Source organism: Homarus americanus, unplaced genomic scaffold, assembly GCF_018991925.1.
Source record: "Homarus americanus isolate GMGI-L3 unplaced genomic scaffold, GMGI_Hamer_2.0 scaffold41338, whole genome shotgun sequence".
Taxonomy (NCBI): domain Eukaryota; kingdom Metazoa; phylum Arthropoda; class Malacostraca; order Decapoda; family Nephropidae; genus Homarus; species Homarus americanus.
The window spans coordinates 25,001-50,284 of record NW_024748875.1 but is presented as its reverse complement, the minus strand read 5'-3'; the positions used below and the strand labels follow the sequence as shown (position 1 = coordinate 50,284).

General features: G+C 48.1%; 1 protein-coding gene across 1 annotated transcript in view; it reads left to right on the top strand.

The window, feature by feature from the left end:
- The window catches only part of LOC121853216 (integrin alpha-PS2-like), a 63,106-nt gene that overhangs the window by 22,736 nt on the left and 15,086 nt on the right, over positions 1–25,284 (top strand). The window contains exons 4-7 of the mRNA XM_042347221.1: positions 3,283–3,492; positions 19,528–19,615; positions 19,811–19,929; positions 20,087–20,229. Coding sequence (XP_042203155.1) covers positions 3,283–3,492; positions 19,528–19,615; positions 19,811–19,929; positions 20,087–20,229 — 560 coding nt within the window. The remainder of the gene's footprint in view (positions 1–3,282; positions 3,493–19,527; positions 19,616–19,810; positions 19,930–20,086; positions 20,230–25,284) is intronic.

Genomic DNA, 25,284 nt, shown 5'->3' with positions numbered 1-25,284 from the left:
ACGTGTTTGTAAAGAGAAGCAGGTGATATCAAACAGGTGTACGTAGGTAATTACCACCATTTTCACCTTAGCCTTCAACCAGGTGAGTCCAGGTGAGCCCAGGTGAGCCCAGGTGTTATTATGGTGGTCTCCTTAACGTGTCACCTCACCTATGGGGCTTAAGGTGGTGGAGGGGTGTTGGAGGGAAGGGGGAAGGGGGAGGAGAGTGGGGGGATGGAGGAAGGGGAGGTGGGGGGAGGAGAGTGATGGAGGGAAGGGGGAGGTTGGGGGAGGAGAGTAGGGGGTGATGGAGGGAAGGGGAGGTTGGGGAGGAGAGGGGGGTGATGGAGGAAGGGGAGGTTGGGGAGGAGAGTGGGGGGATGGAGGGAAGGGGAGGTTGGGGAGGAGAGGGATGGAGGAAGGGGGGATGTTAGGTGGAGGACAGATGGAAGAGAGTAGAGGCTCGGGGAGATGAAAGGGAGAAAGTGAGTGGGACAGAATGAGGGAGGGGAAGGAGAGAGAAGAGGAGGGAGAGGAAAAAGATGGTTGGTGAGGAGGTTGTACAGGTGTTATCAGAGGACAGGTGACAGAACGAAGGAGGGGACACAGAATGACCTGGCTTAACTCCTCCTTCCTTCTTCCTTCCCCCCTTCCTCCTTATCTTTCTCCTCCTCCTCCTACTTCCTCCTCCTCTCTGAAATTCTTACCCCGCCCCTTCCTCCTTCATCGTACCCTACCACAGGCACTCTCGTCTTCTTAATTATAAAAAGTTATAATTCTCCTCCTCCTCCTCCTCCTCCTCTCCCAACTGGTTAAGGAGGAGCCAGGTGGTACATAGAACCCCCAGATGACTAAGTGGCCAGCTGAGATCAGACCATCACAAGGAACTCTCTCAAACAGCTGGTCTTGGTGAGGCGGGGGGGGGGGGTCGACCCGGGGTACTTGAGTTAAAAGAGGAATTAACGGTACCTCACAGCAACACGTTAGCGGGTAGAGGTGGTCGCTCCCTTCACTACCACAGGCAATCGATAACTGCCTGGCGATCCCCTTTGCCCAACCCTCATGTGGATGTGACGACAGGTGGGCATTCGTCTGCTCGCCTTTCGCCTGTAGTGGTGCTGGTGGTAGTAGTACTTTTATAATGCTAGAAATAGGACATCCACATTTCATTCTAGCATTTCATTAGGACATCCCTATACCCAATCTTACCAGGACACGGGATATGTATGGCTTTCTGGGTTTAGGAAATGTCCAAGAGGAGAGAGATCCTATTTTTGGACATCCCCTTCTTTCTGTGGACATGAGATTCTTACCCTATAGGAAATGAGACATCTAACTCTGACACATCATTCCCAGATCAAGGAAGCTGCCAAGGTTAGGACATTCAACCCTCCCACGTTTTCTATGACAAGGGGCCACTGACAAGGCCATTCGTGTTCCTTTAGGACATGGGACTCGCTCTTAAGACATGTGCCCATTGTCTAACTCCTTATAGAACACACTGTAGTAACACCCAATAAGAAATTTGGGACATTTCTTCTCACTAAGGTCATGAAGCCTCCCTACCCCCCACCCTCTTTAGGACACTGGACATCCCCAGGTGTTTTTAATGACTCAGGATACATAATTCTGCTAATTAGCTTCAGGTGATTATATTAATTACTTCACAGGTGAGGGGTGAGACGTTCTCTCTCTCTCTCTCTCTCTCATTGCCCATTATAACCCCTAAAGATTGCCCCCATTCCATTTCAAACAACCCCCCCCTCTTGACCCTCGTGAGTTTAGTGACCCCTAATGACCTCCTGCCATACCTAGGTACAAGGCACCGGTGGGTACGGATCTTGACCCTTATGGTACAGGTAGTTAAAGGTTATTATCTCTCACCTGTGGTTTGGAGATAATGGGAGATTATGGGAGATAGTGATGGTGGGAGATAGTGATGGTGGGAGATAGTGATGGTGGGAGATATTTACTCTTATTTAACTATTATTCTGGAAATAAAGAAATGAAAATTTTATAATCAAATAATTTTCTGTCAATTTTGTTATAGAAAGAAATATTATTGGAACTCCACCATAAATTGTGTCTATAATTTTCATTCTTATAAAAACTGAACAAAATGTAGGAATTTATTGTATAAATATTTTTTCTTCCCATAAAAAGGGTTAAAAAAAAACATTGGAACAGGTCGTGAAATAAATCTGTATTTTTACTTCTTATAAAAAACAGTAGATAATTATCAGAACAAAAGTTTAAATAAAAGTATACATTTTCTTTGTATTAAAAAGAAAATGTACAAAAAAAACAAAGGAACCAGTTGATAAATAAATCCTTGTATTTTTAATTCATATAAAAACGCAAAAAAAGTACTGGAACAAACCGTAAAATACAAGTATATAATTTTACTTCTTATAAAAACTTCGAACAGTATTGGAACGAGCTCAGGAATGCGCTGTGTGAGGTAAGAGACATTACGGGGATATACGGCCTCTCCTGTGCTGTTATGACCGCTGCAGACACGTATATTTATTGACCTACAGATTACAATTTACGGTTGGCCTCCCCTGACCCCAGCCAGACCCAGTGAGGTCATTCCGCCAACCCGGATACCTGCAGCAGCTTTCCCCGTGTGGCTAGGGACGGTACCACGTAAATAATGGACTTTTCTGTCTTTCCCCGTGAGCCTAGGGACGGTACCACGTAAATAATAACCTAGTGTAATATCTCTCCGCGTGAAATGTAGGACTTCTTCATATTCAACTGAAGGGTCTCTCTCTCTCTCTCTCTCTCTCTCTCTCTCTCTCTCTCTCTCTCTCTCTCTCTCTCTCTCTCAATGGTTCGTAGGTTCAATCTCCTCCTCCCTGTTTCTCGTATCCAGCGGTAGAGTCTCAGGACAGTTTCGCCGCCATATTTAGTTTCATCTTCACTATACAGGATAACAAGACCCTATTTTTATCACCTGTTAAGTTTTGGTTATTTTATTTTATCTGGTTTTTATCCTTATTTGACGATTAACACCGATTTTAATGTTACTTTCGATCCAGAGTTTTTATTTAGCTAACCTAACCTAACCTTACCTTACCTTACCTTACCTTACCTTACCTTACCTTACCTTACCTTACCTTACACCCAGCTCCCTCCTTGAACCACCAAAAACCTAACCTAACCTAACCTCACACCGAGCGCCCCCTTGAATCACCAAAGACCTAACCTAACCTAACCTAACCTAACCTCACACCGAGCGCCCCCTTGAATCACCAAAGACCTAAGCTAACCTTTCTCTCTCTCTTGTGACTCTGACAGATCTCACTCTACACCCACGAACTCCACCCCCTTCAGAACATCACGGGGTACCAGCTGGGGTCCTACTTCGGCTACTGCCTCGCCGTCGTGGACTTCAACAACGACGGCCTGGATGACATCGTAGTCGGCTCCCCTATGTACACTGACTATGATGACCGGGAGATGAAGTTCGAGGTGGGCCGCGTTCATGTCCTCCTTCAGAACAAAGTGGTAGGTCCTCTCCTCAATCAAAGTTGTTTTCTCAGTGGATTCGAGTTTTAGGTTTGTTTTTTAAGGAGTGTTTTAAGTTAAATTTGTGGGATTTCTTGGGGGGTGTTTTAGGTTAAATTTGTGTTTTTTTGTGTTTTAGGTTAAATTTGTGTTTGTTTTGGTGTTGTAAGTTGGATTTTTTTGTATTTTTTAAGTGTTGATGCATTAAAGGAAAATATTTTTAAGTGTTTGGGCCATTTTTAAGGTAATTTAAAAGGTAAGTTATAGAAATCAAAGTGTTTTAGGTCAAATCGTAGGTATATTAATTGTTACGGTCGGGTGTTTTTCATCAAAGTTTTAAGTTTTAACTACATCAAATTTAAGGCTTGAAGTGTTTCCTTGTAAAACCCAAACAGTGCGTGGTGTTTGGTGCTTTTAACTCGTGTGTTTTAACTCGTGTGTGTTTTGTTATTAGTAAACACACACACACACACTAAGACAACAATGCAATTTGAGTGATGTGACATTACAACACGACATAGCAAGTGACCCCGGCAGTGGTGTGAGCTGAGAACAAGACAAGAGTAATAGATGGTGAGGTCAAGAGGGAGTATTGCGGGGTGTGTGTTAAGTCAAAGTGTGTGTTAAGTGTGTGTTAAGTCAAAGTGTGTGTTAAGTGTGTGTTAAGTCAAAGTGTGTGTTAAGTGTGTGTTAAGTCAAAGTGTGTGTTAAGTCAATGTTTGTGATGTTTATGAGGGTAAATTACTAGTGGAAGTCTTATCGTAGGCAGGTGAGGCAGACCCGAGTTGTTCTTACAATGGTTGAAGACTGTTGTGTGTGTGTGGTATGTAAATAATACCTGTGTGTGTTTGGTATGTAAATAATACCTGTGTGTGTTTGGTATGTAAATAATACCTGTGTGTGTAATGGCAACATGCCCGCCTCGTAAGTGAGTGGACCCGGGTTCGATCCCCGGGCAGGTGAAACTATGGGCAAGTTTCTTAACGCCACTTGCCTCTGTCTACCTGACAGTAGTTGGGAACCTGGATGTTAATCTTGTTCCGGGGTAATGGTTAGCCAGTGCAGTTGGCGAGTTGTCCGGTCTTCTCGGACTATTCCTTGACACTGCGTCATGCAGCTCGTTAACTCAGGGTGTGGTTGTTGTGTTGGCGACAGCTTCTACACTTCTGCGTCATGCAGCTCGTTAACTTAGGGTGGGGTTGTTGTGTTGGCGACAGCTTCTACACCTTAAACACTGCGTCATGCAGCTCGTTAACGTTATTGGTTGTTGTGTTGGCGACAGCATCTATAAACACTGGGTCATGCAGCTCGTTAACTCAGGATGTGGTTGTTGTGTTGGCGACAGCATCTACACCTTAAACACTGGGTCATGCAGCTCGTTAACTCAGGGTGTGGTTGTTGTGTTGGCGACAGCTTCTACCTTAAACACTGGGTCATGCAGCTCGTTAACTCAGGGTGTGGTTGTTGTATTGGCGACAGTACATAAACACTGCGTCATGCAGCTCGTTAACTTAGGGTGTGGTTGTTGTGTTGGCGACAGCATCTCACCTTAAACACTGGGTCATGCAGCTCGTTAACTCAGGGGTGAGGTTGTTGTGTTGACAGCATCTCACCTTAAACACTGGGTCATGCAGCTCGTTAACTCAGGGTGTGGTTGTTGTATTGGCGACAGCTTCTACACCTTAAACACTGGGTCATGCAGCTCGTTAACTCAGGGTGTGGTTGTTGTATTGGCGACAGCTACCATAAACACTGCGTCATGCAGCTCGTTAACCAGGGTGTAGTTGTTGTGTTGGCGACAGCATCTCACCTTAAACACTGGGTCATGCAGCTCGTTAACTCAGGGTGTGGTTGTTGTGTTGGCGACAGCATCTACACCTAAACACTGGGTCATGCTGCTCGTTAACTCAGGATGTGTGGTTGTTGTGTTGCGACAGCTTCTACACCTAAACAAATTCACGCCTCGGTGGCCTTGGGCCGGCCATCCTCGTTACACGAGGTAACCATTATTAGATTTATATTATATACTTTCATGCGCATAAATTTACAGACAGAACCACGAACACTTAGGGTACATACACTATATGTCTTATTTATTATTTTTTTATGTATTAAATTATATATTTAGCACCTTAATAACGAATTATTATATTATTATTTATATACACACACACACACACACACAGGTTAGGTTAGTTTAGGTTAACGTGGGTTAGGTTAGGTTTCGTGTCTGGTGTGGTTAGGTGATTCCCTTCAACACTACAGGCAACAGCTGGCTTGTGAATGTTTCTTAGTAGTAACACTGTGTTGCATTGTGTGTGTGTCCCGCAGTCGTTGTGCCACATTCCCGCACGACCGCAGTCTTTTGCTGGGAGTCCACACGGCGTGAAGATTCCCAAAAGATTTATACAGTCTCAAAGGTTTAAGTTAATTATATAGTCTCGGTACCACCTGGAAGTCATCTTGACAAACATACAAACTTTAAACCTCAAATGAATTAAATAAAAACAAATTAACATAAGAACCTTTGAGAATCCACCTTAAATATACCGTAAGTTATGTCAGCCAATAAGATGCGTTTGTTTATCACGAGTTACGAGAAAATGTTAACTTACGATTTTCTTCACAATACAGTTTCCTCATCACTGGAAGATCTCGTAAGATTCTTAGCTCTTGGTCGTGAGATGAGGGAGGGAGGGAGAGAGAGAGAGAAAGAGGAGGAAGGGAGAAAGGGTAGGGAAGGGGAGGGGAGGAGAATGAAGTGAGGGAAGGAGGAAGAGAGAAGAGGTAGGGAAGGGGAGGAGAATGAAGGAGGAGGAAATGGGAAGGAAGGGAGGAAGGAAAAGAGAGGCAGGGAGGAAATGGAAAGGAGGGAGAAGGGGGAAATGAGGAGAAGAGAGAGGGAGGAAATGAGAAGGATGGAAGAAGGGAGGGAGACGAACAACCTAATTTGCATATCGCGTCTGTATGTATGTATGTATGTGTGTATGTATGTATGTATGTATGTATGTATGTATGTATGTATGTATGTATGTATGTATGTATGTATGTATGTATGTATGTACTCGACCATATAGTTTAAAAGCTGTGTAGGTGTATAGTGTATTAATTCAGGTGTATTATTGAGAGCTGTTTAAGAGAGGTATTCCTTCTATAGTGATTATTGTTGAGTATAGTGTATGGTGTATAGTGTATGGTGTGTATTGAGATTAATTATGTATCTGTATATTGGTGAGGCTGTTGAGAATATAGTTCTTCTTCTATCTGTCTGTCTGTCTGTCTGTTCGTCTGTTAGCCCACGACGGTAGCCCAAGTAAGAGGTCGTCAGGCATTTAAGGTTGACCTCCAAGACGACGCCTCCAGCTCCTCCTTCACTCACACTGCTTGTTGAGGTCACACACACACACACACACACACACACACACACACACACACACACACACACAAAGGCCAAAATTAGTGATGCTTAAAATTACATGAAGATAATGATGGCTTATTACATGAAAAATTTATATATAAACATAAAGATTTATATCATCCAAACTATTTATATAAACACATCACAAAACACCATTATTTACTGTAGTTATGTTGTATGTGTTTAATTCACCAATGACTGAGGATTACGTGTACAGTCATGCATCATACACTGTATACTGTGTGTGTGTGTGTGTGTGTGTGTGTGTGGGGGTTCACATAACTTGAGGGTGTTTGTGCTGATTTATGTTTACACGTGTTTGTGTTTGTTTACATGGACTGTTTTTTTTATTGTATGTTTTATACACTGTGTCCTGTTGTATTTACAGGGGGAGAGGGGTGAGAGGAAGGAGAGGTGAGAGGGGAAGGAGAGGTGAGAGGGAAGGAGAGGTGAGAGGGAAGAAGAGGTGAGAGGGGAGGAGAGGTGAGAGGGGAGGATAGGTGAGAGGGAAGGAGAGGTGGGGAGAGGGGAAGGAGAGGGGTGAGAGGGGAGGAGAGGTGGAGAGAGGGGAGGAGAGGTGAGAGGAAGGGAGAGGTGAGGGGAGGAGGAGGAGGGAAGGGGAGAGGGGAGGAGAGGTGAGAGGGGAGGATAGGTGAGAGGGAAGGAGAGGTGGAGAGGGAAGGAGAGGTGAGAGGGGAGGAGAGGTGAGAGGTGAGAGGGGGGGGAAGGAGAGGGAGAGGGGAGGAGAGGTGAGGGGGAAGGAGAGGTGAGAGGGGAAGGAGAGGTGAGAGGGGATGCGAGAGGGAAGATTGAGTTTGAGGAAGGTAGAAAGAGAGGGGGAAGGTGAGTGAGTGAGTGGGAAGGTTATACACTCCAGAGAAGAAGAGATAATGTAGGGTTGTGTTGTTGAGTGGGAGTGAGGGGGCGGGACTGAGGGGGTGAGAGGAACTGAGGTGAGGAGAGAGAGGGAGGGAGAGAGGGGTCGCTACCACAATTACAGGGTCGCTGTGCTCATAGGAATGTAGTCAGGGCTACCGGGTTTATTCTCCCTGTGGTGTATATTCTCCCTGTCTCCCTGTTGTGTATTCTCCCTGTCTCCCTGTTGTGTAATCTCCCTCTCTCTCTATGGTGTATAGTCTCCCTGTGTCTCCCTGCGATGTATTCTCTAAGTTTCTCCCTCTGATATTTATATGCTTCTCAATTATAAGAGCAATTAATAACAGTTATGTATGAGTGTTATGACATCTCTTTACCTGTTATCACCTGCAATCACCTGTTATCATTCGTTATCACCTGTAATGAGTTATCACCTGTTATCATCCATTATCACCTGTTATCATTCGTTATCACGTTATCACCTGTTATCATCCATTATCACCTGTTATCACCTGTTATCACCTACTATCATCCATTATCACCTGTTATCACCTGTTATCACCTGTTATCACCTGTTATCACCTGTTATCACCTACTATCATCCGTTATCACCTGTTATCACCTGTTATCACCTGTTATCACCTGTTATCACCCGTTATCACCTGTTATCACCTGTTATCACCTGTTATCACCCGTTATCACTTGTTATCACCTGTTATCGCCTGTTATCACCTACTATCATCCATTATCACCTGTTATCACCGTCACCTGTTATCACCTGTTATCACCCGTTATCACCTGTTATCACCTGTTATCACCTGTTATCACCTACTATCATCCATTATCACCTGTTATCACCCGTTATCACCTGTTATCACCTGTTATCACCCGTTATCACCTGTTATCACCTGTTATCACCTGTTATCACCCGTTATCACCTGTTATCACCTGTTATCACCTGTTATCACCTACTATCCATTATCACCTGTTATCACCGTTATCACCTGTTATCACCTACTATCATCCATTATCACCTGTTATCACCTGTTATCACCTGTTATCACCTGTTATCACCTGTTATCACCTGTTATCACCTTATCACCTGGTTATCACCTGTTAATTCTGTTATCACCTGTTATCACCTGTTATCACCCGTTATCACCTGTTATCACCTGTTATCACCTGTTATCACCTGTTAGCACTTATCACCTGTTATCACCGTTATCACCTGTTATCACCTGTTATCACCTGTCACCCGTTATCACCTGTTATCACCTGTTATCACCTGTTATCACCTGTTATCACCCGTTATCACCTGTTAGCACCTGTTATCACCTACTATCATCCGTTGTCCTCTGTTATCACCTGTTATCACCTGTTATCACCTACTATCATCCGTTATCACCTGTTATCACCTGTTATCGTGTATTGGTAACCCTCCACTAAAGATAAACACAACATACTAATTACCCCCGTCGGGTCATTATGGCTAAGGGTTGTCTGTCTGTTATCGTGTTGACAACTCCCCGACGGACACACAGACATAATAAATTGCATTCCCCGACGGACACACAGACAGACACACAGACATAATAAATTGCATTCCCCGACGGACACACAGACAGACACACAGACATAATAAATTGTATCCCTGACGGACACACAGACAGACACACAGACATAAAAATTGCATTCCCTGACGGACACACAGACAGACACACAGACATAATAAATGCATTCCCTGACGGACACACAGACATAATAAATTGCATTCCCTGACGGACACACAGACAGACACAGACATAATAAATTGCATTCTGACGGACACAGACAGACACACAGGACATAATAAATTGCATTCCCTGACGGACACACAGACATAATAAATTGCATTCCCCGACGGACACACAGATATAAATTGCATTCCCCGACGGACACACAGACAGACACAGACATAATAAATTGCATTCCCTGACGGACACACAGACACACAGACATAATAAATTGCATTCCCTGACGGACACACAGACAGACACAGACATAATAAATTGCATTCCCCTGACGGACACACAGACATAATAAATTGCATTCCCCGACGGACACACAGACAGACACACAGACATAATAAATTGCATTCCCCGACGGACACAGACAGACACACAGACATAATAAATTTCAATTCCCGACGGACACACAGACAGACACAGACATAATAAATTGCATTCCTAAGTCCCCTCCATGACGGCTGGGGTTAAAACAGTACTAAACCACCTGCAGTAGTTTACAGGTGAGAACTTTGAGGGTGCTGCAGGTGTTTTCATCAACCCACCAGGCTCTCCTCCCATTAAAACTCAATGGCCGACAAAAAACGCCGTGACTCGGGTTCAATCAAGATAACACCCCCCGCCCGCGGCCCCACCCGTAAATGAAGACATTAGCTACGCCAGGCTGACGGAGCTACGCCAGACTAATCCACCACAAAAAAAGTTATTATAAAGTTAAAGAAAAAAAATTAAGTTTCCATTTTTTTGAAAGCTCGAGGTAGGAAGACTGTGATCTCATGGTAGTTAATTCTCCCAAAGACGTTATTTCTCATGCTTCTTTTTCGTCCGTCCGTCAGTCCAACATGGTGTCCGCTTTTCTACTGAGAAATGTGACGGAATTAAATGAAACTTGGTGTACAGGTTTGTGTTAGTAATATCCAGGTGTAGTTTGTTAATTAGTGTTGCTGGTCTTTGTTTACAGGTATGGTCCCTTAAACTGTGACATTAAGGTGACCAACATTCTCTCTCTCTCACACACACACACACACACACACACACACACACACACACACACACACACACACACACACACACACACACACACACACACACACACACACACACACACACACACACACACACACACACACACACACACACACACACACACACACACAGAGAAGGGTCGTTACCTTACAAATCAATTCTCCCTCCTGATGGTCATGACATTCTACACCTGAAATTAAAAGTCAGGTATAGAGCTACCGACGCACCTGCATATTGTTTAGCTTGATTGAATTTAACTCGAGTGAGTATGATAAGCTGATTTTAACAGCTTATTTGTGTTTGTAACTGAAGGAATAACTTAACTTACGGTGCTTTAAGAATCTGGACTATTGACTTTCTGAGTGCGTTTATGTCTGCCAGCCATAGAAGACGTGTGTGTGTGAGTTGTTGATGAGACATTGGACATGGGTGTGTGTGTGTGTGTGTGTTGTGTGTGTGTGTGTGTGTGTGTGTGTGTGTGTGTAGGGGGGCAACCTTCTGACACGTGAAAAAATACCGTAACACTTGGCTCTTAAGGTGGAGTAGGAGGTAGGAGGAGGAGGAGGGAGGAAGGAGGAGGAGGAGGAGGAAGGGATGGGTAAGAGGAGGGAGGAGGAGGGAGGAGGAGGAGGGAGGGGAGGGAGGAGGAGGATGGGTAAGGGAGGAGGAGGAGGAGGAGGAGGAGGAGGGAGGAAGAGGGAGGGAGGAGGAGAAGGGTAGGAAGAGGAGGGAGGAGGTGGATGGGTAGGAGGAGGAGGAGGAGAGAGGAGGAGGAGGAGGAGAGAGGAAGAGGGATGGGTAAGAGGGAGGGAGGAGGGAGGGAGGGAGGAGGAGGAGGGAGGAGGAGGAGGAGGAGGATGGGTAAGAGGAGGGAGGGGAGGAAGGAGTAGGAAGAGGGAGGAGGAGGTGGATGGGTAGGAGGAGGGAGGAGGAGGGGAGGAGGAGGAGGAGGAAGAGGAAGAGGATGGGTAGGGGGAGGAGGAGGAGGAGGAGGAGGAGGGAGGAGGGAGGAGGGAGGAGGAGGATGGAGTAGAGGGAGGAGGAGGAGGGAGGAGGAGGAGGAGGAGGAGGAGGAGGAAGAGGAGGAGGAGAAGGAAGGGTGAGAGAGAGGAGGGAGGTGGATGGGTAGGAGGAGGGAGGAGGAAGAGGAGGAGGAGGGAGGAGGAAGGGTATGAGAGGAGGTGGGGAAGGGGATGGGTGAGGGAGGAGGAAGAGGAGGGAGGAGGTGGATGGGTAGGAGGGAGGAGGGAGGGAGGGTGAGAGGGGTGGAGAAGGGAGGTGGGAGGGAGGAGGAGGGATGGGTATGAAGAGGAGGAGGTGGATGGGTGGAGTAGGAGGAGAAGGAGGTAGGAGGGAGGGGAGGAGGTGGGGGGAGGAGGAGGAGGAGGAGGGAGGAGGAGGAGGAGGGAGGAGAAGGAGGTGGGAGGAGGGAGGGAGGAGGAGAGATGGGTAGGAGGAGGAGGAGGAGGATGGGTGGGATGAGGGAGGTGAAGGAGGTAGGAGGAGGGAGGAGGAGGAGGAGGAGGATGGAGTGGGAGGAGGGAGAGAAGGAGGCAGGAGGAGAGGAGGAGGAGGAGGAGGATGGAGTGAAGGAGGAGGAGGAGAAGGAGGAGTGGGAGGGAGGAGAGGGAAGGGAAGGTGGGGGAAACATAGGGAGGAAGGAGGGCAGGTGGGGGAGAGGGAAGGAGGGCAGGAAGAGGGTGGGGAAGGCAGGCAGGTATAAGGAGGGAAGGAGGGGGGTACAAGGGGGAGGGAAGGAGGAGGGCAGGTGGGGAGGGAAGGAGGGCAGGTATAAGGAGGGGGAAGGAGGGCAGGTATAAGGAGGGAGGAGGCAGGTAGGGGAGGAAGGAGGGCAGGTAGAAGGAGGAGGAGGGCGGGTGGGGGGAGGGAAGGAGGGCAGGTGGGGGAGGGAGGAGGGGGCAGGTATAAGGAGGGAAGGAGGGCAGGTAGAAGGAGGGGAAGGAGGGGAGAGGAGGGCAGAGGGAGGGAAGGGAGGGAGAGAAGAGGAGGGCAGGTAGAGAAGGAGGGAAGGAGGCAGGTAGAGAGAGAGAGAGGGGACAGGTAGAAGGAGGGAAGGAGGCAGGTAGAAGCAGGGAAGGAGGGCAGGTAGAAGGAGGGAAGGAGGGCAGGTAGAATGAGGGAAGGGGAGGCAGGTAGGGGAGGGAGTAGGTAGAGGGGGAAGGAGGGCAGGTAGAGGGAGGGGGGGGAAGGAGGGCAGGTAGGAAGGGAGGGAAGGAGGCAGGTGAATGGGGAAGGAGGGCAGGTAGAAGGAGGGCAGGTAGAAGGAGGAAGGAGGGCAGTGGGGGAGGAAGGAGGGCAGGTAGGAAGGAGAGTCTCGTGAATAGCGTCATGTCTGCCCTTCATCTCGCTCTCTGTTATCGGGGTCGTGTTGATGAGCCGCCAGGTGACACAAAGGTGAAATGAAATGAAGGTAGAGCGTGAAGGAAGTCTTTGAAGGTAGTGGAGGTCTGTGAGAAAATCTCCTCCTTCCTCTTCCTCCTCACCCCTCCTCCGTGCAGTTTCTATTCGATCTGATAAAAACATACCCTTCCTCCCATCCCCTCCTTTCCCCTCCCCTCTAACATTAATTGCTCCTCATTAACTGCCCATAACTGCCACATATCTTAATGGTGGTGGAGGAAGGGTGTAAACGGGCCTGTTCCATACGTCTTGGCTGTGACAGGGGCGGGGCGGGGGGCTGGACTGTGACGGGACGGGTCGGGGCAAGGCGGTGGTGTCAAGCATTTAAAACTGGACTCATTTTGCTTATACCCGGGAATGCCTGCCTTCTTCCCCCTCCCCCCAAGTTCACACACACACACACACACACACACACATACACACACACACACACATTTTCCTTTTCTCTGTATTTACCTTTTATTTCCCTCCTGCTGTTGATGACTTGTAGTGCACCTGATTTACCTGTGTGTGACCTGTAGTGCACCTGACTTTTGTTGATGACCTGTTAATTACCTGACTTACTTGTGTTGACGACCTGCACTGCACCTGACTTACCTGTGTTGACGACCTGTAGTGCACCTGACTTACCTGTGTTGACGACCCAGGTGCACCTGACTTACCTGTGTTGACGACCTGCACTTGCACCTGACTTACCTCTGTTGACCTGTAGTGCACCTGACTTACTTGTGTTGACGACCTGCACTGCACCTGACTTACCTGTGTTGACGACCTGTAGTGCACCTGACTTACCTGTGTTGACGACCTGTAGTACATAAGAACATAAGAATGGAGGAAACTGCAGCGGGCCTATTGACCCATACTGGGCAAGTCCCGTTTATACCCAACCCCTATTGCTCATATGAGCATCCAACCTATGTTTGAAGCAATTCAGCGTATTCGAGTTAATGATGATATTTGGTAACTTGTTCCATTCATCCACTACTCTGTTTCCAAACCAGTGTTTACCTATTTCACGCCGAAATCTAAATTTGTTTAATTTAAAACCATTGTTACGAGTTCGCTCCTGGTTGGATAGTTTGAGTACCTTTGTTATGTCCCCTTTGTTTAACCCTGACTTCCATTTATACACCTCTATCATGTCGCCCCTCACTCTACGCCTCTCGAGGGAGTGCAAATTAAGATGCTTTAACCTGTCTCTGTACTCAAGGTTCCTAATGCCCGGGATTAGTCTTGTCATTCTCCTCTGGATTCTTTCCAAGGATTCTATATCCATTCTGTAATACGATGACCAGAACTGAACTGCGTAATCCAGGTGAGGTCTCACAAGCGCTAGATATAATCTAAAGATGACCTCGCTAGCCTTGTAACTAACACTCCTTTGTATGAACCCAAGTACTTTATTAGCCTTGTTACGAGCAAAAACACATTGTTTACTTGGCTTAAGATTCCTACTTATCATTACTCCTAAATCTCTCCCGCAGTCGGATTCCACAATGGCACCTGACTTACCTGTGCTGTTGTTTTGGTCGTAACATCATTTCTCTTTACCTCTTCACCAAGTCTCCCCCATTCCTCCTTCTCTCACGCTTCCATCCTCCTCCTCCTTATTCTCTTCCCCTTTCTCCTCTTCCTCCTTGTCTTCCATCATTCGTCTCCCCCCTTCCCCCCTAGCCAGAGTAACTGTACTTTCTAAAATATATGCCCTTGTGGTAATGGTGTGTGGTGGTTATGGTTGTATGGTGGTGATGGTGTGTGGTAGTAGTGATGTGTGGTGCTGGTGGTGTGTGGTGTTGGTAGTGATGCGTGGTGGTGGTAATGTGTCGTGGTAGTGGTGTGTGTGGTGATAGTGATGCGTGGTGGTGGTGGTGTGTGGTGTTGGTAGTGATGCGTGGTGGTGGTAATGTGTCGTGGTGGTGGTAATGTGTCGTGGTGGTGGCGTTGTGTGGTGGTGATAGTGATGCGTGGTGGTGGTGTTGTGTGGTGGTGATAGTGATGCGTGGCGGTGACATAGCCTAACCGCATCCATGGTGTAATTGGTAATGGTGTTGCTCTATGATGATGTGTCTAAGGTGAGAGGGTGTTGTTAGGTTATCAATTCTTGCCTACACCGCCGCTAATTATGACATAGTGACCCCTCCCTCCTCCTCAAGCTCTCTAGGACACCGTTTTCTTTCATGTTTCTCCATTTTCTTTCTCTTGCTATACTATTATATTTTATTAATGTGGTTTATTTTCATCTGTAACTTCCTTGTCCATTTTGTGTATTAACTTACTTTTTTTTTTATATCGTGTAATTTTATTTTTTTATTAGTTTAACTTCATAATGGCCCGTTTTCTGTTGTGACTACATTATTTTTAATTAGGTGACGTTTTCTTTGATAATTTAATCTGTGTAACCACTTGCACATTGCTTCTACAGCTGTGTGGTTGTGTATATTGGACTCTCTCTCTTCAACTATCTGTCAACACCCTCAAACAGACAATAAGACCATCATCATCATCACATAACTACTCCAGGACCTCCTAATCATTACAAGACGACAACAGAAGCAGGTGGTGTTGTCGTGGATGGCAGTCAATAGGTCCTACTCAAACAGACTTGCCCTCGAGGATGTGGTCACGCCTGTCAAATTTAAGGGTTTTATAGCGATGTAGGGAGGGAGGGGGGCTAGGGGTAGGGAGGGTGTTTAGTGAGGTAGGAGGGAGGTTAGTAGGGAGGGGGGTGGGGGTAGGAGGAAGAGGGGAGGGTGGTAGGGGTAGGGAGGGAGGGTAGAGGTAGGAAGGGGTGTGGGGTAGGAGGAGGAGGGGTTGTGGGAGTGTAGGAGGAGGAGGGTGGGGGTAGGAGGAGGAGGGTTAGAGTGTAGGAGGAGGAGGAGGGGGGTGTTGAGGATGAAGATATTATCATTAAGCTTCTCGACAGGTAAATGTGAACTGTAATGACCAGCAGGTTGAGGGGTTTAAAAGCTTTCCAGGTGTAACAATAGTGTGTGCTGACTACCTGTTGCCGACGGTGATCCCCCTCTTCCTCCTCCTCCTTCCCCTCTCCCTCCCCCTCCTCCCCCTCCTCCTTCCCCTCTTCCTCCTGGTGGGTCTTGCTGGAGGAATTGGATTTGTTATTGTTGACTTTTTTTTAGGGGGGAGGGGAGGTTGTACGTGCTTCTTGTTGTTGTTGTTGTTGTTGTTGCTGTTGTTGTTGTTGTTGTTGTTGTTGTTGTTGTTGTTGTTGTTGTTGTTGTGGTGGTGGTGGTGGTGGTGGTGGTGGTGGTATACTGTATACCCATAACCATAACAACTACAGTCTTCCATCCTATACAGTGACTCAGTTCATTCACCTGTTGGAGTATGAATTGGGTCTCGTATTTTTTTTTTACCATTACTCCTGTTTGTTCGTTGCTGTTGCTGTCAGATGTGTACTGTTGGTTCTGGCTGTTGCTGTCAGATGTGTACTGTTGGTTCTGGATGTTGCTGTCAGATGTGTACCGTTGGCTCTGGCTGTTGCTGTCAGATGTGTACTGTTGGTTCTGGCTGTTGCTGTCAGGTGTGTACTGTTGGTTCTGGCTGTTGCTGTCAGATGTGTACTGTTGGTTCTGGCTGTTGCTCTCAGATGTGTACTGTTGGTTCTGGCTGTTGCTGTCAGATGTGTACTGTTGGTTCTGGCTGTTGCTCTCAGATGTGTACTGTTGGCTCTGGCTGTTGCTGTCAGATGTGTACTGTTGGCTCTGGATGTTGCTGTCAGGATGTGTACTGTTATTCTGGCTGTTGCTGCCGATGTGTACTGTTGGTTCGTTGTTGTTGCTGGGTTGTGATGTACTGGCTGGCTCTGGATGTTGTTGCCAGATGTGTACTGTTGTTCTGGCTGTTGTTGTCAGATGTGTACTGTTGGTTCTGGATGTTGTTGCCAGATGTGTACTGTTGGTTCTGGCTGTTGCTGTCAGATGTGTACTGTTGGTTCTGGCTGTTGCTGTCAGATGTGTACTGTTGGTTCTGGCTGTTGCTGTCAGGTGTGTACTGTTGGTTCTGGCTGTTGCTGCTGTGATGTGTACTGTTGGTTCTGGCTGTTGCTGTCAGGTGTACTGTTGGTTCTGGCTGTTGCTGTCAGGATGTGTACTGTTGGTCTTGGCTGTTGCTGTCAGATGTACTGTTGGTTCTGGCTGTTGCCGTCAGGCGTGTACTGTTGGCTCTGGCTATTGCCGTCAGATGTGTACTGTTGGCTCTGGCTGTTGCTGTCAGGTGGTATTGTTGGTTCTGGCTGTTGCTGTCAGGTGTGTAATCACTGTTGGCTCTGGTTGCTGCGTCAGGTGTGTACTGTTGGTTCTGGCTGTTGCTGCTTTGGGGATGTGTACTGTTGGTTCTGGACTGTTGTTGTCAGGTGTGTACTGTTGGTTCTGGCTGTTGCTGTCAGATGTGTACCGTTGGCTCTGGCTGTTGCCGTCAGATGTGTACCGTTGGCTCTGGCTGTTGCTGTCAGGTGTGTACTGTTGGGTCTGGCTGTTGCTGTCAGATGTGTACTGTTGGCTCTGGCTGTTGCTGTCAGATGTGTACTGTTGGTTCTGGATGTTGCTGTCAGATGTGTACCGTTGGCTCTGGCTGTTGCTGTCAGATGTGTACTGTTGGTTCTGGATGTTGCTGTCAGATGTGTACCGTTGGCTCTGGCTGTTGCTGTCAGATGTGTACTGTTGGCTCTGGATGTTGCTGAGAGACAAACACCTGTCATACCTGGCTATCGATGGTGTCTGTTGCTGCTCCAATTATCACCTTCCTATAGTAACATACAGTCACTCAAAAAGACTATCTCTACCTGGGGTGATCGATGAATTTCATAATGAACACTGTGACTCCTGTTGTCTCGGGAGGGATGTCATAATGAACACTGTGACTCCTGTTGTCTCGGGAGGGATGTCATAATGAACACTGTGACTCCTGTTGTCTCGGGAGGGATGTCATAATGAACACTGTGACTCCTGTTGTCTCGGGAGGGATGTCATAATGAACACTGTGACTCCTGTTGTCTGGGAGGATGTCATAATGAACACTGTGACTCCTGTTGTCTCGGAGGGATGTCATAATGAACACTGTGACTCCTGTTGTCTCGGGAGGGATGTCATAATGAACACTGTGACTCCTGTTGTCTCAGGAGGGATGTCATAATGAACACTGTGACTCCTGTTGTCTCGGGAGGGATGTCATAATGAAATTGTGACTTGTTGTCCGGGAGGGATGTCATAATGAACACTGTGACTCCTGTTGTCTCGGGAGGGATGTCATAATGAACACTGTGACTCCTGTTGTCTCGGGAGGGATGTCATAATGAACACTGTGACTCCTGTTGTCTCGGGAGGGATGTCATAATGAACACTGTGACTCCTGTTGTCTCGGGAGGGATGTCATAATCCTTCGTCCGTTGTTTGATTTTGTTTGAACGTAATTTTGTATAGATGTCTTTTGGGGGGTAACTGTACCTGTAATAGTGTACAGTTGTGGATACAGTTCCCTGGACACTTCTTGTCATTATCTGCCATCATCTACTGAAGGATCAGGTGAGTGAGGTGGATCACTTGAAGATTAGCTCCCCTAGATCATTCAACCGAAAGATTAACCACCCTAACCTAACCTAAACTAAGAGAACATAACTTAACCTAACCAAGCCTGAACTAACCTAACTCAACCTAACCAAACCTGAACTAACCTAACCTAACTCAACCTATCCTAACCTAACCTAACCAAGCCTGAACTAACCTAACTCAACCTAACCTAACCCAACTCCAACCAAGCCTGAACTAACCTAACTCCAACCCATCCTAACCTGAACTAACCTTAACCCAACCCATCCCAACCCAACCAAGCCTGAACTAACCCAACCTCAACCCATCCTAACCTAACTCAACCTATCCTAACCTAACTCCTGCCAACCTATCCCAACCTAACTCAACCTATCCTAACCTTAACTCCAACCTTATCCCAACCTAACTCAACCTATCCTAACCCAACCTTATCCCAACTCAACCCAACCAAGCCCGAACTAACCTAACTCCAACCTATCCCAACTTAACCCAACTCATCCCAACCCAACCTAACTCAACCTTATCCTAACCTAACTCAACCCTATCCCAACCTAACCCAACCAAGCCTGAACTAACCTAACCTCAACCTATCCCAATCCTTAACTCAACTCCATCCAACCTAACCCAACCAAGCCTGAACCAACCTAACTCAACCTATCCTAACCTAACCAAGCCTGAACTAACCTTAACTCAACTCCAACCTAACCTAACGGTGTTTAATCATCAGGTGACATAAACTGGGGTGGCTAATCTTCAAGTGATCCATAAGGTAGATTGTGTTTGTATTATTTATTTATAATACTCTCTCTCTCTCTCTCTCTCTCTCTCTCTCTCTCTCTCTCTCTCTCTCTCAGTATCGATTCAAGCATATTGTAACTCGTTCACTCTTTTACTTTCTCATTATCTCTCTCTCTCGCTCACTAATTCATTTTCTCTCTCTCCCCAGCATCGCTTCAGACAGGTGGTCACCTTCACGGGTCAGGTCAACAGAGGTCGGTTTGGTCTCTCCCTCACTGGCCTGGGTATTGATATATATATATATATATTATATATATATATATATATATATATATATATATATATATATATATATATATATATATATATATATATATACTGTATATATATATACATATATATACCACCAATTCTTCACTAGCTACCCATGATATTGCTCCCGTAAACAACCATTTTCTATGAACGTCTCTAATATCCATTTTCTATGGCAGACTTGGCCGTCGGAGCTCCTTATGGTGGGGAGGACGGGAATGGCGCTGTGTTTATCTATCACGGCTTTGTCATCCGTGGCGGTGAACTGATACCTGAAGACTTAAAGAAGCCGACGCAGGTCAAACACTTTCCTTAAAACAGAAATGCAATTAAATCTATTTATTTCATCGCTATATTGTGGAAATAAAGGTTTTTGTGTACAAACTTCCTAAGTTGAACTGTTGTATTATATTGCAACACAAATAGCAACAACTGATGGCTCTTACTCTCCCCAGATTATCTACGCGAGTGACGTGGCTACAGGGGCTCCCATCTCTACCTTCGGCTGGTCACTCTCTGGGGGTCTGGATATGGACAACAATGAGTATCCTGACTTGCTAGTGGGAGCCTACCTCTCTGACGCCGCCATACTGCTGAAGTGAGCTCTCTCTCTCTCTCTCTCTCCCTCTCTCTCTCTCGTTTTATTTCGTAGAGGTTTTGAATCTAATTATTATTATTATTTTTTTTTAGTTTTTGAGAATAAATTCTGAGAGTTTTATAAAGAATAGATAGATAGATAGATAGAAGTTCAATAAAGCTGGCATACACGTTCACATTGGCTCAGCATGTGTAAACTCACCAGAGTCCTGTCGCCTCTCCTCCTGAACCACCAACTCGTGAACCCGAAGCAGTAGATGCTGATGCATTATTCTGTCCATAAAGGCTTCGGGTTCACGAGTCTGAATCTCACCACGACCAGCACCTTCTTCTTCTTCTTACGTCCTCCTCTGCACCACCTCTTCCTCCTCCTCTACACCTCTTTCTCCTCCTCACCATCTCCTCTCCTTCTCCCTGTATAGATATGTACATACCAAGATATGTGAACACGCCTGACACCAGGACTCTTGTTACCATTCATTGTACCATTTATTCACATGTCTGTATTACTACATATTATTATAGCATGTCTGATGTCCATGCTTATGTCTAATGCCTATGTTCATTTACTATGTCCCGATGTACTATGTCTGTACCGCGCTAGTCGAGTAATTAGAAGACCTCATTTATTGTCCTAGGAATGTCTAGCAACTCCCCTTGCCTGGCTAGCTAATTTCCCTCAGATCGGCCTCGGCCTACCTACGGTCCGGGGTCCCTAGTAACCGCTCCTGTATCGGTTGGCTATCACGCCCAGCCTTGTACCACTTGTTGAATATATCTACTGCTCGTGCCCTGGAGTTTCAAGAACCTTGTCTAGGATTACATCCACCACACCACATGGCGCAGTTTGAGTAGCTCCAACACGACAGTTTACAAGCCTCAAGAGCCGGCCCCGTCTGTTTCCGGCCTCGTCTGTTTCCCGCCCAGAAGATATACTCCACAGTGCCCCTGGATTTAAAGTGCTTTGTGACCTTGTGAAGTGCCCTAAGTGAAGTGCAGTGCCTTTCATGTCTCTTTGCTATGTTTCTGCGGCCCTACAGGTAGCAGACACGCCTCCAGCCCAGTTTCCAAGACAGCACTTCCGGCATACACCCCCCATCCACGGAGGCTCGCAAGCCACTGCCCGCGTCCCCTCCACTGAGTCATCACCAGCATCTCGCCCGGGCGCGCGGAGGAATACACCGCCGCCAGCCGCCTCCTCTCACTTCACAAATATTACAGTCAGTACTCTTTTACTTGCCAGCCAGTTCCTGCACTTAAGCAAATCCATTGGCGAAAATATAGCACTTCACCTTATTCTCCTTGTCTTTCCCATCGCAACAATACCAAGCACGAGATGTCTGACCACGACGATTTGCTGGGAAATTTATATGAGGATTATGAGGAAGACGACGCCTCACAGACCCTCCCACCCCCCCTCACGCCTCACACGCCGGGCGCGCCAAATTCAAAGGATGGGAGCCAGGATATACGTCAGTTAATCCACTTCCTACAAGTTTCTCAAGAGAAGGAAGCCCAAAGACGTCAATTAGAGGAGGAAAAACGACGTCAAGAGGAATTGTCAAGACAGTCAGAGGAATCAGCTTACCGCCTTCAACTTCAACAACAACACCAAGCTGATAACCGCAAATTCCTGGACCTATTGGAATTGCTGGCAACGAGGACGACTTCACCAGCTGCCACAACCAACTCGCCAGCTTCAGCCTCTTCATCTATCCTTCAGACAACGCCTCCTCACACGTCACCTATCTCCCCTAGGTATGCCTCAGTGTCTTCTCAACCACCCGTTCCAGTCTCAACTCTCGTCGACCTCTCCGTGCCTCCTCCACCGCCTGCCGTCTCGAGTACACCCCTGCACAGCAAGTCTTCAGTTCCCAGTCCCCCACCTCTTCAATCTGATGCAACATATCAAGTATACCGTCAATGGCGACGTCGTTTCGAAGACTTTGCTGTTATGTCTGACCTCAATCGAATGCCCCCTCATAAACAACTCATCCAATTAAGATCGTGCATTTCCCTCGATGTTCAACGCCTCCTAGAGCACACGCTAGCCATCCCCCCTGACTCCCCCAGGTCAGTGACAGAGGTTTTAAACGCCTTGCAGAGTCATTTCCGTGGCCTCCGCAATGAAGCTTTGCGTCGTAGGGAACTGCTATCCTGCAAACAAGCTTCTGGGGAATCATTCTCAGACTTCTATGCACGACTTAAGGACCTAGCAACCGAGGTGGACCTATGTACAGGCGATCCTGTAACCTGTGCTGAGATCCAGCTCAAGATGATCTTGCTGATGGGTGTACGTGACGAGGACCTGCTTCAGAAACTCCTCACCCTCGACGCCGCCTCTTCCCTCACCGACTTCGTCACCTGTTGCAGGTCGTATGAGGCCACAAGAGAGGCTGCCTCAGCTATACACTCATCGCCATCTCAAGTCCACGCCGTCTCCACCTACAAGAGGAATCAACGCCAGATGCAGACGGCGTCCTCTCCACAGCCCCCGTCACAGTCACCAGTTTCTTCTCCCGAATCCTGCAGAAACTGTCAGCGCCAGCATGGTCCAGGAAAGTGCCCTGCGGCTGATAGTACATGTCGAAACTGTGGGTTTCAAGGCCATTGGCCCCGCACACCTCGATGTCCTGCCAACAAGGCCTCATGCAACGCTTGCAACAAGCAAGGACACTTCGCCAAGTGTTGCAGGTCCACCAAGAAGCCTCCATCTCCAGGTCAAAACGTCTCTTCACAGCCCGACAGAACGTCCACACCACCGTCTCCCAAGAACGACAAAGGATGCCGACGCGTGGATGATACCTCGAGTGACAGGTCCCCCAAGCCCGTCAATGTTCGTCTGTCCTACGGTACCAACTCTTCCAACCTCCTGATGATACCTGACACGGGCGCGGACATCACGGTGATTGGACCAACACACCTGGACGCCCTCAACATCCCCAGGAGTAGCCTGTCACCCACAGCCATGAACGACGTGCTCACAGCGGACGGGTCCCCGATGTCTCCACCTTTGGGTTGCTTCAAGGCAACACTACAGCTCGGTCCCAAGTCTTGCCTTGCCACAGTCCACGTCCATGAGGGCATCCAAACCCCTCTCTTGTCATGTGGCCATTGTCAGGACTTGGCCATCGTCTCATCCGAGTTCCCAAAGCCCATCCTCGCTGTGACACACCTCAACAGGTGTGCAGAGATACCTGTTTCAGCCATGACCACACCTGCTGCCGCCCGGGAGTTCTTTTTTCGTCAGTTCAGCGACGTCCTTGTCTCCAAGCCCGACCTCCAGAAGACGCCGCTCAAGAAGATGACAGGCCCCCCGATGAGAATCCACCTCAAGCCTGGCGCGACGCCTTTCGCCATCCACACACCCAGGCCTATCCCCTTTGCCATACGGGACAAGGTGAAGGCAGAGCTCGATTCTCTGGTGCAGCAGGGGATCATCAGACACGCTGGCGAGGAGCCCTCCGAGTGGTGCCACCCTATGGTCTTGGCACCCAAGCCTGTAGGTGTTCGCATCACAGTGGACCTCACCCATCTCAACTCGCAGGTCTCCCGTCCCGCCCATCCATCGCCTACGCCCATCCAAGCAGTCCGCAGCGTCACCCCGTCTGCAAAGTTCTTTACCACGGCGGATGCACTACATGGGTACTGGCAAGTCGACCTGGCGGAAGAAGATCGCCACCTCACTACATTCATCACGCCCTACGGCCGCTTCCAACACTGCCGCGGACCCATGGGCTTCGCAGCAACGGGGGATGCGTACTGCCTCCGTGGGGATATGGCTCTGCAGGGTGTCACCAACTGCGTGAAGGTCGTAGATGACATCCTGCTCTTCGACGATGATCTCCCGGCCCACTTGAACCGAGTTCATCTGATGCTCACAAGATGTCGTGCCCATGGTATCACCCTGAACAAAGATAAATTTGTGGTCGCCGCCCCCCAAGTTAACTACTGCGGCTACAACATCTCGCCAGAGGGGATCTCAGCTGATGAGGAGAAGGTCAAGGCCATCAGGGACTTCCCTACTCCAGCGAACCTGACCGACCTTCGCTCATTTATGGGCCTGGTAAATCAGCTGGCCGACTTCTCCCCTAAAATCGCCACATCAGCCCAACCTCTACGCCCCCTCATGAGCCCCAAGCGCTCTTTCCTCTGGACTCCTGACCACGACCTAGCGTTCAGGAATGTTAAGAAGGCGTTGCTGTCACCACCAGTCCTGGCACCCTTCGACCCGTCCTTACCAGTGGTCCTCCAGACCGACGCCTCCCGTCTATACGGCCTCGGATATGCCCTCCTTCAAGACCACGGCCAGGGTAGACTGTGCTTAGTTCAGTGTGGCTCCAGGTTTTTGACGGACACGGAGACCAGATACGCCACCATTGAACTAGAGATGCTGGCAGTCGCCTGGGCTATGGCCAAGTGCCGCCTTTACCTGTTCGGCCTTGGGCATTTCACCCTCATGACGGACCATCGCCCGCTCATACCCATTCTTAATCACTACACGTTGGACGCCATCGAAAATCCTCGCCTCCAACGTCTCAAAGAGAAGACCGCCCCTTACGTCTTTACAGCTGTGTGGCGCGCCGGGAAGCTTCTGTGCATACCAGACGCCCTCTCCCGAGCCCCTGTTAGTCGCCCCACACCTGAAGATGAAGTCGACTGTACCACGGCCGCTGCTCACGTTCGGTCTTTAGTGACACACACAGCCACTTCTCTTGCTGACAAGACGACGACGACGCCCTCCATCGAAGACGATAGGACTCTCCAGGAGCTTCGCATCGCCGCCGCTCAAGACCCGGCATACGTCCAACTCCTCGACTACGTCTCCGCTGGATTCCCCACCAACCGCTACGACATTCACGCCTCCGCCCTCCCCTTCTGGAAGCTAAGGGATAGCCTCTATGCGGACGGAGAGCTGGTGTTGTACGGCCCCAGGATCGTCGTTCCCGCTGCCCTCCGCCGGCGCACCTTATCCCGCCTCCATGACAGCCACCGCGGCGTTGAAGCCACCAGGCGCAGAGCCCGTCAGACCGTCTTCTGGCCTGGTATTGACGCC